Genomic DNA, 16,944 nt, shown 5'->3' on the forward strand with positions numbered 1-16,944 from the left:
TGAATGGGTCACTCCTGGTAGTTGGTGCCTTTTCTGCCCCATGAAAAGACCATAAAATAAATCTTAACGACATTTTTTTGTAGATTGATCCTTGTAATAAAGCCTGTTTTTTTTTCCTTCAGTAGAATTTATTTATTTATTTATTTATTTATTTATTTATTTATTTATTTATTTGGTGCATTTTCTGCCCCATGAAAAGACTTCATAAAATAAATCATGACATATTTTCATAGATTGAAGCTTCTCATAATGACTGATTTTTTTCCCCCAGTAAAAATTAGCTATCTATTAATTTATTTATTTATTTATTTATTTATTTATTTATTTATTTATTTAGGGGTTAAAAGTTAAATGTATAACTACTACTTTTTGTTTCTTGTTTTTCAAAGGACAAAAGCTTTGATGCTTGAATATTTAAAACGCTTTAAGATGTGTCATATATTGTTCACATGTTGGTTTCATTTGCAACTATTAATCCATCCATCCATTTTCTTGAGTGTTTATTCCTCACAAGGGTCGCGGGGGGTGCTGGAGCCTATCTCAGCTGGCTCTGGGCAGTTGGCAGGGGACACCTTGAACTTGTTGCCAGCCAATCGCAGGCAACTATTAACGATTATCCAAATTGTCAGCTTTTGCTAGCATCTTACAACAACTTACTTTTAATTCTAATCAGTGTTATTGAGGTGACAATCCACTGTGAGCTAATATTCATGTTGCACATTGTAAAATACTGGAGGAAAGATGCTAAAAAAGTAAACCTTGAAACCTTAAGGTCACACATTCTGAATTTTATAACTAATAATGTTAGAACAACAATCCTGATTGAAAGTCAAAATTGTTTGATATGTTTTTGTTGTTTTTGTTTTATTTTTGTTTAGTTTTTGTTTTTTGTGCTTTAAAGAATATCCCCTTGAGATGCATCTTCTCATTTTCAAGGGTGTCCTAAATCACTTTAAAAACTTTACTTTGGCAGTCTAAATGTACTTGGAAACCCAACTTTAAAACCCAATTTGCCAGTGAAATAGTCCTGTTGGCAAAAGTACCCTGTAACTGTTAAAACAACAACAGCATAATTCTTACTGTGCATACAGTTTCTCATTAAAACTACATCATACTGCAGAATGTAATGTTTGCTGTTTTGACTGAAAAGACTTAAATGATTGGCTTACACCTTAAATGTCATATCGGGGTGATTTTCGAATCAAAGGCAGAATGCACCAATAGTATAACCCGTAGCATTTCATGAGGAAAAAACAACTTGTGAAGCTACTTTTATTTTGGTATCTCAAACTGGCTCTTCAGAATTTTTAATTTTATGAATTAAGACTTCTCTTTTGCACAATTTGCTTTGCATTCTAAGTATAATTTAAGTCACTGATCACGGATATGCATTGAGCACTTTTATGATGAAGCATGAAAAATATTTATAAAGATCTGCAAAAGATTTATGAATTGTTCAAACACTATTTTATGATTTGCGTGAATAAGTATTTATTAGTTTGTCATTTGTATTTTGACCCACCTGTACATTTTCTTCTACATCTCTTCCTGCAGTTGCATCATCATGCAATATATCAACTACAATTTCATTGTCTGATTTTAGACGGAACTTTGCTCTCTTATTTTGACATTTGTTACTATTTATTTATTTTTTTTCAAACATGGGTCACTTAAGTTGTAGTAATTCACTCGCCCGCCTTCTGTGGAGGTATGTGAGTTCATTTGGTGATGGTGTGAATGTGAGTGTGTCTCCATTTGTTCATGACCACAAACAGCCTGCATCTGGGCAAGGGATAGATGAGTTTTATTAGTTATAGTTCCGAGTCATACTTTGTCTGGTCTCTCATCTAGTACCTGTTTGCCTTACATACTGTAAAGCCCTTGACAAATTAGCTCATATAAGATTACTGGACACACACCGGAACCTGCAACCTTGAAGTATTTGGACATATTCACAAAGGAAGACACACGCACAAAACTGCTCATCATCAAAAGAACGTCAAATGAGTGAAGATTTTTTTTTTTTTTTTTTTCCCCAGCTAGAACTGGAGCCTTTAGACAAGGTGGAATTACGTTTTTGCTATGAAGCAAATAAAGAATGTCAGGAAAGGCCATCTAGAACATCTGAAGAACAAAAAGTTAATTGTGTTGTAGCCTGGTCAAAGGTTACATTAATGGTATTGAGAAATTTTTGTATTCTGTAAGTACGAACATTTTTGTACTTTTTTTTGTCATCTCAAAACTTGGAATTTGAATAGGGGTGTGTAGACTTTTTATATCCACTCTAGAAATTCATTTTAAAATTTTTAAACTAATTTTAATCCAACTTTTTCCACTAAAATATACATATGTAATTGTAATATATTTAGGTTTCCATTAGAAAAGTTGATTTAGCTCAACAAAATCAGGATTGCAGGAACTAAGCCTTGATTTGATGATGTTAAACTGATACTGGTAAAATGTGTGACATTTTTCAGATTTGTGTCAATGGACAAATAATACAGTACATGCATAAATTGTTTCATTAACCTTTCTCTTATAATCAGCATTTATTTTAATGTACATAATTGCAGCGAACAATATCCTCGTTTCTCTGAGAAGCGTGAATGCTGTGCAGGAATTCGAGAATCTTACTCAACGACGCCATCTGCTGTATGTACTGTGCATTTTTAAAAAGTTTATTTAATGCTGTTGGTTTTTGTACATCATGTAGTGTACATTTATCAACATGAAAAATGAGTGTACAATAATGCACTGTTAACCTTGTACTCCTCAATTTCATATTTAATATATTGTACCACTTTGCTGCAGACTTTAATCTACAGTGAGTTTTTACTTGTAGCATGCATTTCACCAGGGAACACTCTCAATAAAATATGCTGCTGGTGCTACTTTTATGGTTTATTGCTAATTGTAATTACTGACATTGTTTCCCTTTTCTCTCCCTATGCGTGTGACAGGAGAAACTCGACACTTGACCTCAGTTGCTCTTTATTAAACGTTGGACACATGCGCCCTCTGGTGGACGAGTGGAGACACAGCGTGTGTCAAGAAGGAATCAGACTGGTCAGAAGTTCAGCACCACAGCAACGGACAGCTTTCTTGACCGACAGGATAATCAGGGAAGTAGACTGAGCAATTATTTTATACTTGTTTTGCTTTTCATGACTCCTGGAATATGTCATTATAAAGAGATGTGAACATTTTTACCCCACGTAGAATAATGAATTGAGATGGAAAAAGTTATTTTTGCAACTGAAACTCTTTTGGCGCTCCATTTATTCCACATCATCCTATCTGACCTATAAAGGATGCCCCTTCTGTATCACCTTACCCCAGAGAAGGTGTCTCTGCTCCTTCCACGGTTCTCTACGGACCCCCTTTTCCTTATTAACGAGATTATTCTCAGTCTGCGCCAAACAACGACCTAATTAAACCTTCTTTGTTCCTGGCCAGTAGCCATCTGTAATCTGCCGAACAATTTCCCAGAGAATTAACGAGTAAAAGGGCACGCAGAAAGAAGAGAAAGGAGCTGTGGGCCCCCGAGCTCCCATCCAGGTGTGGCATTTGAAGCAGTCGACTCACTCCCACGACACTCGTACTTGTGTGGCCGTGCTCTTAATTAAAGTGATATTTTCCAGAGAGGAGTTTTTGTTTGTTCAGTAAATGAACCCCCGCCGTCCTCTGCGGGCAAATGGAAATGCAAGCGCTCCAATTAGCATATGTTAGCATTTTACTGTGTTTATTCATCTAGGTGGAAAACGGCTTAGCAAGGCGAAAAGATTGTAGGAGCCGCCGTACCCTTTTCACTCTGAAAATAATTGACTGGAGTAAATTAAACCTCACTGAACAAAACTTACATATACGTAGTGCATACTGATTTGCCCACTTAAGTCACCCACTTGGTTTTATAGACATTTGGGAAAGACATGTAATGCAAAAAAATACTTTATTTCCATTAATGTTTTTACAGTACATGTGTGAGGAGTGTGCCCCATCTTTTTTTTTTTTTTGTCTCAGCATGTTTTTCACGTTAGCAGATGAACATACTAAAAATAAAAAATAAAAAAAAACGCTTCCTATATTCTTAAAACCCAACAATATGATTTCATACTTAAAGATGTGCAAAACAATTGCCTACTGATGCTAATCATATCATTTGGAAATCACATCTGCGCCTCCTGTTTGATTGTCTAAAAATTAATAGCAATAATAATAGTCATAAAAAATACATTGAGACATGTTGTCACATAAATAACCACGAAAATCCGCTCCCCTCCAGCAGTTATTGTTTCTCCTTGTCCTGACCTCCCATTTAGCTCACATATTAAGCCACTCACAAGCCGCCTGCTCATTAATTTATGTAACAAATGATCCTCATCTCAGGTGATCCATCATTCAAATCGTCCACGCGGCGGCACGTCAGTCATTGTACAGATCGTTATTGATCATGGCAGCCTCCCCCTGGGGGGACATCTGGAGGCGTCGCTTCTTGCCGAAGGTGGAGAAGGAGTTATGGACGTCCAAATCGCTGCGCTGCGCCACGGGCCTCAGGGTGCAGAAGCCTGACGGCGTCCCGGGAATGTACACGTTGTGATGGTAGTCAGGCGGCGGGTGCGGGTGCGGGTGCGGGTGAGGGTGCGGGTGCGGGTGAGGGTGCGGGTGAGGGTGCGGGGGGTTTGTAGGCTGCTGCTGTTGGGGCGGAGGGGTGCACCGAGGAGTCCAGGGCCGGGAGGTAACGCCGCTGGGTGATGGAGACATTTTATAGTCTGCAGGAAAAGATATGTGGGAAGGAATTATGAAGCGATTCTTCAGTTTGGTGATAAGTCAAGGGAGTTTAACGCACACGCTCACATTCTAATGAGATAATAATGCACAATTGAGCTTGAAAAATTCATTCAACTTTCTTTAGCAATGTGAAAGTGCATGGCAAAATATTACAATCATCTTTCATCTTGGAGACTGTTTGGATGACCTATAATATGTGTTCAATAATGATTTTTGTCCTCACATTCAGTTTGGCTAGTCGTACCCTTTGGACCTCTCATGTGAGTGCCCCACGTCCAGTACTGCCCGGGAGCCATAGACGTGACGTAGTTTTCCGGGTCCGCGTGCATGGCTTTACGCATTAGAGTGCCATCCATGTTGATGGAGTTGTAACTGCAAGAGAAGATGGAAATCCAGTTGATATCTCACTTGGAACCAGCTGATTTTTTTTATTTTTTATTTATTTATTTTTTAAACATTTTAAACATTTTACCTTTTGATGGAAGAATTCTGATTCTTGGTGAGGGTCCAATCTGTGTTCGGCTGCTTCAACTGCAAAAAGAAATAAGATACCTTGTCTCAATTGTGAAGTGGATTTACATTTACATTAGAGCTGTCAAACGATAACTTTTTTTTTTTTTTTTTTTTACATCAGTTTAATCATATTTTAGAGTTTTGATTAGTCACTTAATGAAGCATTTTTGACCGTCAAATCTGAAGAGCACCTGTTAATTGTTCATGAAGATGTCTTGCACATTTTTTTTATCCACTGCACACTCTCATCCTCCTCTTTTTCTAATCAGTTAATTACGTGCATAATTTAAAATGGACAAAAAATATGGCCCCAATAGTTTGACATAAACAAATACACAAACATTTATTAAATGTTCAGGATCTGCGGTCAAATTTAATAGTGAGATTAACCTGTGTTAATGGGGTGCTAATGGGATATTTTTTTGTGATTTATCAATGAGTTAACGCTTTAACTTTGAAAGCACTAATTTACATACAATTGTATTTCACTTTTAACAGGATAAGCAATTTCGAAAATTGAAAGCTGGACGAATGGTGCCCTCTTGTGGATGTCTGATGGAAAGAAATGGTGGCATTATTTTGCTTTCAGTTGTCACACAGTTTAGCTTGTATTCTCTATTCACTGAGGGAGGAGTGAAAAAGGTAACTGGGTGATATTTATGCTGCTAAAATGCCAGGTTTTTGTAATTGGAAAAAAAGACACCGAACTCTATTTCAAAACTTTTTCCACTTTTAAAATTAAAATTATTTATTTAAAATTAACCAATGACTTTCGGATTAATGTTAATTGTAAGTCACCAGTTCTCTTTAAAGTGTGTTTTTGCACAATGTAGCTAGGTTTGGATGGTTTCATTTGTAAGAGGAAGCTTCAGTCTTGAAACCAGACATCAGAATTCAGACATTTGAAGAAGACAGGAGATTGGTGAACTTCCACTACTTTCCAGAAATTCCGGCAGCTTCTTCAGCCTGCCTGACTACTTTTCAGCTCGTCTTTTCAACACTTTTGAAAGGGTGCCCGGTTCTTGGTAATGCCACCTCTGATGCTTTGGAACGTCGATGCTGACCATATATGGCTTGAACGACAAGCTTTTCTAACTACAAAAATGACAGGAAAAGCCTACTAGAACATCTGATTTTTAATTTGTGGTTAATGAGAGGCACTTAAATCCCATTTAACATGAGTTTGAATATGATTGGTTCATTCAGCAGTCACACCACCAGTTAGAAGAGGGTGTGCACACTTGTGCAACCACATATTTATTCTTATTTATTTACTTGCTTTCAATAGAGTAGTACAGGATTGGCGACATTAATTATGGGGAATGTTTTGCTCTCATTTGTTTATCAAAAAAAAAGCTAGCATTTGAACAGGGGTGTGTAGACTTTTATAACCACTGTAGCTGTTCTATTAATTCACTTAAAGACACTATAACAGAAATGGGACACAAAAGCATACTACTATAATAATAATGATTATTAAAATCTGTATTCTAAGTGTGGCCCTTGCCAAGCAGACTAGAAAACCAATTAGAGGCCCAGTAGGATGAAACGGAACACGATTGAAATCATCAAAGGGAAAAGCTGGCCGAGGAGAAAATGAAGAAAATGATCATTGTTTCTCTTCTTTCTGCATGCGTGCACTTTACATGAATATGCCACTGAGCAAGGTTTGTCATTACGCACAGCCTTGAAAAGTCACTTGAGGTCGTTGAAGCTCGTGCGCGCCATCCATCTGCCTTGGCTTCGCTCCGCGCGGGCCTCCGTCGTGCGCGCGCGTCATCGCGTCACTCGGGTTTGTCATTGGATGATGCGTCCTCCCGACCTCTCTCCCTCTCAGTGCGTGCCAGAATGAGTGAATTAGGGAGCCAATTAACGATGAAAGAGGGACACACTCTCCTCAAGGATCTGCATAACAACCCCCCTGTGACCTCATCGACCTCAACCCCCGCCCCTCCCTGTGGCCAAAAGTAGTGTGCCCGTGACCGAGATGACATTTGTCAGTCTGCCTGGTGGAGTCCGGTATCACGCGTGACACACACACACACGGTCTACTGCCCCGTCTGCTGGAATTAGAAAACACTACATCCTGCCTCCTTTAATTCCCTCTCTCCTTGCCCCAGCGCTTCCCCTCCAACCACACGCGTCTCCTCTCCCTCCCCCCCTGCTGATAAATATGACTTCACATCTTAGTCTCTCCTTGCACCCAGAGGACATCGCAGGGACCCATCTACAGGCAGGCCACGTCTCAGTCCAGTCATGTCCTTGCAACCCCCCCTCCCCGTGTCCTCTCCAAAAAGCAGAACATTTGCCATTTTTCATCAATAATGGACAGCCCTCCCATCGCGAATACGCCACATTGTGTTGAGTATAATGGTGCTGTCCATGGTGCCCTTGAGGGATGGCCAGAGGGGAGATTTGTCCTATATAAATTGTTAGACGTCGACGCCTTGCCTGCACCAAAATGGGCAGAACCACGGACAAATGAATCTAAACTGTCATTCACCTTGTCCATTACCCTTGACTTGTTGTTCAGACTCTGTTGTGCAGGGAGCAATTTAGTCTGCCCACCTCCCTCCTCCCTTATAGAGCAGTGGCGCTGATGGAGGAGGCATTAAGAATGATTTATAGTTTTTCAGAGAATTAATCATGATTTCCTTGCCCTCGGCCTATCTACAAATGTCGACTTCCTTCCACATTTCACTTCATAGTCTCATAATAATGCTCCATGGAGCATTAACGTGTCAATTAAAAGCTAATCAGGCATCTTGTCTCATTTCATTTCCTCTGTATAATGATTAGTAGCTAATGTGTTGCGATAAATACAGAATAGAAGTGACGACTTTGAGTTTCACCTTTAAACGTGTATTTTGTGTACTGGCCTTACCTCATTGGGGGTGGTCGCTCCGTTGTTGACAGACGCGCCCCACGAGTGCTCCGCGCTCTTTGCCTCGTTGTTGCGCGGCGTGCCGGCCGGGCTGCACGGCTTCAAAAACATGAAGTCACTTTTGGACGATTCTGGGGTCAAGCACACTTTATAACAATAAGGCTGAGTCAGGCTGCTGTTTCCGTTCACCTCCATGCAGTTGGTGGGCACTTTATTAGCCGTGGAGGAAATCTGCAGGTTGAGGTTGGATTTTTTGAACACCTCCGGGGTCGGGTCGGGCTGGAAGCCGCCGCAGCAGCAGCAGGCGAAGGGGGGCAGATTGTAGCCGCTCAGGGTCTCCCGGTCCTTGTAGCACTTGACCGCGGCCAGGACGATGATGGCCACGAGGAAGATGAAAGATATGGTGCTGAGTGACACGATTAAGTAGAAGGCGAGGTTCGAGGGGGGCTGAGGGCTGAGCGTGAGGTCGCCATACTCGGATAAGGACTCGGGGACGCTGTCCACCACCGTGAGGACAACGGAGACGGTGGCGGAGAGAGGAGGCTGCCCGTTGTCCTTCACCAATATCACCAGTCTGTGTCTGGACGCGTCTTTGTCCACCAGTCGGCGAATGCTCCTGATTTCCCCCGTGTACAGCGCCACGCTGAACAAGCCGGGGTCTGTCGCCTGTATCACCTGATAGGACAGCCGCGAGTTTTGCCCCGCGTCCGCGTCCAGCGCCGTCACTTTGGCGACCAGATAACCGGCATCCACGGAGCGGGGCACCACCTCCGTGGCCACGGTGCCGTTCTTCGGCAGCGGGGACACAATGATTGGCGCGTTGTCGTTCTGATCCAACACAAAAACATTCACTGTCACGTTGTTGGCCAGCGGTGGGAAGCCCGCGTCTTGGGCTTGCACGAGAATGTGAAAGTTTCGAAGTTGCTCATAATCAAAGGAGCGCAGTGCGTAAATGTTGCCGTTGTCCGAGTTAATGGACACGTACGTGGACACCGGCATGCCCTGGATTTGACCCTCGAGAATAGAGTAAGACAGATAGGCGTTCTGGTTGGAATCGGGGTCGAAGGCAGACACGGTGCAAATGGAAGCGCCCGGGGCGTTATTCTCGGTCACATAGACAGTATATGACGGCTGTGAAAACCGTGGGGGGTTGTCATTAATGTCAGACACTTGCACCAGGATGGTTTTCCTCGTGGAAAGCGACGGGGAGCCCAAATCGCGGGCAGTGAGTGTGATATTGTACTCGGACACCGCCTCCCTGTCCAAAACCTCACTTGTCACCAGCGTGTAGTAGTTTTTAAAAGAGGAGTGCAGCTGAAAAGGGACGTTATTGGGGATTTGACAGTCCACGTTCCCGTTCTCACCCGAGTCCCGGTCCATGACGCTGATAACGGCTATGACAGTGCCCGGCGGTGCGTCCTCCTGCACGGGCGTGGACACGGACGTGAGGATGACTTCGGGGGTGTTGTCGTTCACGTCCACGATGTCGACCAGCACTTTGCTGTGCACGGCCACGGCCGAGGGTCCCCTGTCCCTCGCTTGCACGTACAGCTCGTACACGTTGGCTTTCTCGTAGTCCACGACGCCCTTTACGCGGATCTCACCCGTGTACGGATCCACGCTGAACAACTCGCGCACTTTGAGAGGCGCGTGTCCGCTAAAAGCGTAGGTCACCTCCCCGTTGGAGCCCTCGTCCAAATCGGTGGCGTTCAGTTTCAGCACCAGCGTCCCCCTCGGCGCGTTTTCCACCAGCCTGGCCCGGTACACGGAGCGATCGAACACGGGGACGTTGTCGTTCGCGTCGAGCACCGTGATGGTGATTAAAGCGGTCCCGGAGCGCTCCGGCGAACCCCCGTCAAAAGCTGTCAGAACCATCTCGTGCCTTTTCTTCCGCTCCCGGTCCAAAGGGTTGTCCAGCACCAGCTCGGCGAACTTGCTCCCGTCGTTGCGCGTCTGGATGTTGAGGATGAAGTGTTCGTTTGCGCCCAGCTGGTAGGAGCGCAAAGAATTGGTGCCCACGTCCAAGTCTTGCGCGCTCTCTAACGGGAAGCAGGAGCCGGGCGCAGCCGATTCCGTGATGTCGATGTTAAATTCGCTCCAAGGGAAACTGGGGGAGTTGTCATTCACGTCTAAAATCTCCACTTCCACCCTGTAGAGCTCTAAAGGGTTTTCAATGACAACTTGCAGATGTAAAAAACAGCTGGGGCTGCGCTCGCAAAGCTCCTCTCTGTCTATTTTCTCGTTCACAAACAAAATCCCGTTCTCCAAGTTCACTTCTAAATATTGCTTCTTGGCCCCGGATACGATTCGGAAGCGACGCGCGGACAACTTGGCCACATCCAAGCCCAGGTCCTCCGCGATGTTGCCCACGAAGGCTCCGTGCTCCAGCTCCTCGGGGATGGAGTAGCGAATTTGAGCCAGCACCAAGTCCACCACGCAGGCACACAAAAGTAGAGAGACGACGAGCCCGGTCACCGGCACCCAGCTGCATCTGGAGAGCCTTTGATCCATTTTACAGCCTTGCGCAAAAGTCACCTCAGCCGGACATCATAGAAAATACGCATTATGCACTTGAAAAAAAAATCAGCAACAATCCAGCGTGGTCATTATATGCAACTTTGTGTCGTATTTACAAGTAACTAAATTGATTGCATGAGGAAATAGATCACCTATCTCTCCTTGTGTGCTCCACGCGCGACACGGGAGGTTTGTGAAATGAAAAGGCTCGCACTTTGATTTTCCACTGTATTAGACACCCAGAGGAGCCGGCTGGGAGGTGTGTGTGTGTGTGTGTGTGTGTGTGTGTGTGTGTGTGTGTGTGTGTGTGTGTGTGTGTGTGTGTGTGTGTGTGTGTGTGTGTGTGTGTGTGTGTGCCCGCGCGAAAGAGAGAGAGAGAGAGAAAGAAGGGGGGGGGGGGGTGATATTTGGAGCTCCTCAGAGCTCCGTATTGGCGGACGCAGAGCTATATACGACTAATTACTGTCGACGTTTAACCATTTCCCACCCTCATGTCACTTTCTCTGGCCTATTAAAGAGACGAGAAGGCGTAAATTTGACACCAGACGTCAGAGCCAGATTTGGATTAAGGAGGGCAAATTGTGTGGTGTGTTTTTCAGGCAACATTTATACGAGAAGAGGGTTGTCTAAGGATGACACTCAAAGATCCAATTCCTGATATATCGCATAATTCCTTCTATACATCACTAATCACCCCCCTGCGCCTCCTTAAGATTAGCCAAGCCAAAAGATTATTAAAGCTATCGCCCTTTAATCAAAATTATGTCGACATGTCTGAGCTTCTTTTTGGTCGTAATGAAAGTGACAATTGAGGGGGAGGTAGGCCTATAATACACCATGCACTACAAATGCGCATTACAAGACTTTAATTCACATAAGCAGGCCCGGACATGTATCAACATAATCAACATAAAAGCCACGCCGCGAAGATTTAATCATATTTGTCCCTATAATCAAGTATTATTGTTTGGATTAGATCATTCAGGTGACGTGTTTACAGTTTGGATGTGATGTTAATGTTTTTCAAGTACTGTTAGTCATTTGCATGGATTCTTTTGTTGTATAATGCTGGTCAGTTGGAGAAGCAGTGAAGCACAGAGAGCAAGTGAGGGGCAAAGCAAAAGGACGCCTTTGTGGATCAACACAGACACGAGTGGCATCCTAATGTAAATGTGTGGTCGGCTTAAAATCTCTTCAAGTCTCTTCTCAGGACTGACGACGCAGGCTGGGCCCTGCGGGCAGCTCGGAGCTCGTTAGCAACTAAAAGCAAGAGCTAGGAGATAAGGACAGGAAATAATCATTTGTTTTGGAGCAGATATGTTGATGCAATAGTCTCTTGACATACCTAAAAGTGTTTAACAGAATAACTGTGGTTGTTTTCAAACAAATGACAACAGAAGATATCCTGGAACTATTTCCCTGCAGTCCTCACACCCTCCCTTTTATGAAAATCTCCAATCCCCAGGTTTAAATAAGCAGAAAACACAATCTGCTTGCAGACTTAACCTCAAGCAGATGGTTAAGCTTCTCCAGAAATGATTACATTGCTGGAAAAAAAAAGAAAAAAAAGAGGAGTTGCAGAGCGCCGGAGAAAGCACCAGTTCCATTGCTGTGCCTTCTTTTTTAATTAACGGAGTGAAGGATTAGTGTGTAGCTATCCGGGATCAACCGTTCTCCGACGGAAGAATACAAATGTTTTGTGATAAATAATCCCGAAGCCCTGCGACCGGCGCTCCCCTGGTGCCGCGTACATTAACATGCATTACACGGAGCATTAAGCTGGTTTCACCCGCCCCTATCGCCTCGCAAAGCCCCCCATTGTGACACAGAAAGACGAGTATTACTTTCTCGGATCCATGCAGCCACCTGACGGGAACCTTGAACTCTACGCCGGAAGTAGTGGGTGACCAAACGAGTGCATCATGCCTCAGTCAACTTTAAATTTACATTGCATTACATTTATCTGAAGAATAGGTCTGATTTTGCAATTTTGTATTGGAAGTTAGTAAGTTACTTTTTACATACTTTAGTTTATCTGAAAAGTGCGCAAATACGAGTCACTGGTTATCCTATGGCTCCCTCTAGCGGCGCGCGTTGGAAATTACATGCAGTTGAAGAACGTTTACAATGTAACCGTCTGATAACTTCAATAAATATACACTATCTATCTATCTTTCTATCTATCTATCTATCTATCTATCTATCTATCTATCTATCTATCTATCTATCTATCTATCTATCTATCTATCCATCCATCCATCCATCCATCCATCCATCCATCCATCCAAAAGAAAAAGAAGCGACTCATTCACCGACAAATACAAACTAATTTTCATATTTTTAAATAAACAGATTGTGAGAGATGTGTTAAAACTCCCAACTGCAAATAAGATCAGTAAACTGTCCTTTGTCATTTATTGTCCAGAAGAGCAATGCTTCCATCTGTGATCCAAGACTGCCATCTACTGGCAAAAAAAAAAAAAGGAGCATAGCCGCTTGTTACTCGATGACGTCATGTTATGTTTCAATCGAGCAAATATCCTCGAAAGCATAGATCTTCATTCTAGAAGTAATCTCATGCGCGCTATAAATAAGTGCCATGTATGGAGAGCTTGTTGCACATTTTCAACAACAAATGTGATGGATCAGAAGGACATTGGCAACATTACTTATAACGAGGCTCCAAGTCAATTATGAACAGTTTCAACTGCCACCTGCCGGGGTATTTGTTATTAAAAAAATAATAATAATACAATAAAAAAATAATAAATAAATACATAAATACATAAATAAATAAATACATAAATACATAAATAAATAAATAATGCATGCATTTTTAAGTCAATACCCTTTTTTAGACTGCGAACCCCCAGCTGTTTTAGATTTCATTAGGTTCTGTATAAAACAATCTGCATATATCAATTGATTTATTTATGTATTATATTTTGCTTTTATTCTCACCCTAAAAAAATGGAGTTGAACCTCATGTTGAATTGACGCTGGAAAAAAACAACAGTTATGGAAAAAGGTTGATGCCACTACGATATATGTTCCAACAAAATGTTGTTGTTTGCATAACTGGTGTTATTATGACAAATGGAAATAAACTTTTAAAAACTGATTTTTTTAAATCCATTTTTAATTATTATTATTTTATGTTTTTATTTATTTATAATTCTAACCTTCTGCAATTGGCTGGCAACCAGTTCAGAGTGTACCCCGCCTACTGCCCGAAGCCGGTTGGGATAGGCTCCAGCACCCCTGCGACCCTTGTGAGGAATAAGCGGTTAAAAAAATGGATGGATGGATGGAGGGAATTCTAACCTCTTTGAAATGCTGAAATGTATTTTTTTTTGCGATGACACAAAAAGTACGCTAGAGGGAGCTAAACATCAAGGGAAGAAAGTCTGGGACCGTCACTCTTCTCACCGGCTGATTTTCACATATGGTTAACAGACATATTATCTTGTCAGTGTTTTTGCATCGTACATAAAATACTGTGGGTGTCACTCAGAGACTATTTTGATGACTTTGGCAGACATGACTTTTATGAGAAAGAGGGGATGACTTGCAAATCAATCCTCCCTGCAGTTTCTTAATAAACATCTGAAATCTGTCTTAATCTGGAGAGAAAAGAACATGCTCGGCCCATATGCGTCGTGAAGGCAAAGAAAGAAGACACACATGAAAACAAGAGTGCAGAGAAGTTTTGTGAAGGAGCCAGTAGCAGAGCAAGTAGCGGAGTGATAGGAAAATGAAGAGTAAAAGGAGAGGGCGGAAAAGAGGGAAAATGGGGAGAATGGAGGGTTTGGTCCACATGCACCTCAGCTGTGTAAACTGAAGGTCTCCGCCGCTTCTCGGATTCCCTCGAAGAAGGGGGGATATTAATAGGAGGCTGGCAGTATTAGAATGGACCCTTGCTCTGTCACACCCACTAATATTATTATTATACTTTATATGCGCAAAAATGGAAAATGTCAGCAACCCGAGAGGCCTACAGAGAGAGTGTGTGCATGCAGTGTGTATCGCTGCTGTCTGCCATATGTGAGTGCGCGCTCGTCTGTCGCTGAGCTGGCATATAACACTTTCTGGGCAGAAGAAAAGAGGCGCACGATGGAATTGGGAGAAAGAGGAGACAAACAGGAAGAAGTTGGCATGTTCGCAGGGGCGTACGATCCGCCGCACTTATTGGATCTGTCAGAGAGCGAGAACAGAACGAGGGGGGGGGGGGGGGGGGGAATCCGGTGGAGCAGCGAGACAGACGCAGACATGAGCGCATATTCCAGCCCCAGATTATAAAATTCCCGCAAATTGCAGACGTGTTGAAACAGACTGCGCACACATACACACACGGAAATATACACACGTTTTCTCCTCCATCGGGCAACAGATGCAAAAAGCCGGGCACACATGCAGAAAGCTAAACACTGGGATAGACATAACACTCGTGCACGCGCATGCACACGCACTCTGGCGAGAGGAGCACATTCCAGAGGAAACAGGTGGGAGTGGTGATGGCAATCTATCAGGATGACTTTGATCCTCCTCATTGGCTGCGTCATAACTAGATCAGGATGTTCCCCACTTCAGCACAATGTGCACACGGATTGCACAAAGCATTCAAATGCAAGTCAGTAAGGAGAAAAAAAAAAAAAAAAAACTTTTTTTGGGTGACCCAGCGCATATTTGAACATGCGTTCCTGAGTTATGCAATCGATGACTGTTGACCCCTGGTGTGAGTTCCAAATCAAGGGTTGAAGACGCCTGCTGTGGCTTTAGGAGAAAATGACCTAATGGGGGCAGTATTGGGAGAATAGCTACAAGAACTGGGTTCAGGGTAATAATGTCATATTTTCTACTTCTTATCCTGTGCACGGTCACAATAAGGAGCCGCTCCACATTTAGAATTGGTTCTAAAACTTTTTACTACCTCAAAAATACTTACCTATCAAACTATTACCGTCATGCACCAACAATTAAGAACAGTAACACGGTACCATTTAAAAATGAGACAGAGGTTTTAATCCTAAAAATAAATAAATAAATAAAAGATTATTGCAGGCCACGCCCATGATAAAATTATGTCGTTTGAATATTCACGCTGCACTTAAATATATAGGAGGGGTAAAATAAAGAAAGAAAAAAAAACGATACTTACATAATGATTCAATTAAACTGTCTTGCACAAATCTATATTTTTAAATGTACCTACATGTTTATGCAAAAAAAGAAAAAGAAAAAAAAAGAAAAAAAAAAGAAAAAGTTAAATACAACTGAACGGCACTCGGGGAATGGTAATTTTGCATGCCACTAGAGGGAGCCCTCATACCACTGGTGGTACTCATACCACACTGAGAATCACTGATTTAGAGGTAAGGTCAGTAAACCTGAAATATTGTAGTTCAGTGATGGGTCACCACACTCTGAGTGACTCCTTGATTTAAAAAAAAAGAAGTTTTTTTTTTTTTAATTCCTAAAAAAAAAAAAGGCTGATAAACAGCCACTATTTTTTTCACAAATAACTGGGGAAAATTAGTGAAAATATTCCATAACAACTGGGAAAAAAATCCATCCATCCATCCATCCATCCATCCATCCATCCATCCATCCATCCATCCATCCATCCATCCATCCATCCATCCATCCATCCATCCATCCATCCATCCATCCATCCATCAATCCATCCATCCATCCTTCCATTTTCTTGACCGCTTATTCCTCACAAGGGTCGTGGGGGATGCTGGAGCCTATCTCAGCTCTGGGCAGTTAGGCGGGGGGACACCCTGGACTGGTTGCCAGCCAATCGCAGGGCAGGGGAAAAAAAAAATCCAACATATAAAAATATATTAGAGAAAAAAATCTATTAATATGTGAATCAGTGGGTACCAAACTGCAAATATGCCGGGTTTTACTGTAGTTTTAAGTTGTAATATCACCAATCACCACTAGATGGCCTTAATTTTTTTTTTTAATTAGGGTACCTCAATAATATTAACATTTTGAGTGAGTTGATTTTTGTGGGGGGAAAAAATGTACAAAATGAGTTCTTGCACTTAATGTTGGTTTTGGTTAAGCAGTTGTGTGTCTTAATTTCTTGAATGGTAATTTTTATGTAAAAGCCTTTTGCACAGGGAAAAAATTGCAGTATGTGGTTATTTTGTTGTTTGTGGCAAACACTTTGCTGTTGGTTAGGATAGTGGATCATTTATACATGCATTGAAAAATGTATTATCAAAAATGAC

The 16,944-nt window shown here is 42.3% G+C and overlaps 1 protein-coding gene across 2 annotated transcripts; it reads right to left on the reverse strand.

Moving 5' to 3' along the window:
- Window positions 1–3,932: 3,932 nt before the first annotated feature.
- Window positions 3,933–11,039, reverse strand: LOC144026195 (protocadherin-10). 2 transcript variants are annotated; one of them, XM_077532787.1, is made up of 4 exons: window positions 8,186–11,039; window positions 5,261–5,319; window positions 5,033–5,160; window positions 3,933–4,769 (listed from the first exon to the last, which is right to left on the reverse strand). In XM_077532787.1, exons 1-4 carry the CDS (start codon window positions 10,694–10,696, stop codon window positions 4,423–4,425), a joined length of 3,045 nt encoding a protein of 1,014 aa, XP_077388913.1. In that variant the 5' UTR covers window positions 10,697–11,039; the 3' UTR covers window positions 3,933–4,422. The 2 variants fall into 2 exon arrangements, with proteins under 2 accessions (XP_077388913.1, XP_077388912.1); XM_077532786.1 differs by having other exon boundaries at window positions 5,012–5,160.
- Window positions 11,040–16,944: the final 5,905 nt, after the last annotated feature.

This window comes from Festucalex cinctus, chromosome 9 (genome assembly GCF_051991245.1).
Source record: "Festucalex cinctus isolate MCC-2025b chromosome 9, RoL_Fcin_1.0, whole genome shotgun sequence".
NCBI classification, from domain to species: domain Eukaryota; kingdom Metazoa; phylum Chordata; class Actinopteri; order Syngnathiformes; family Syngnathidae; genus Festucalex; species Festucalex cinctus.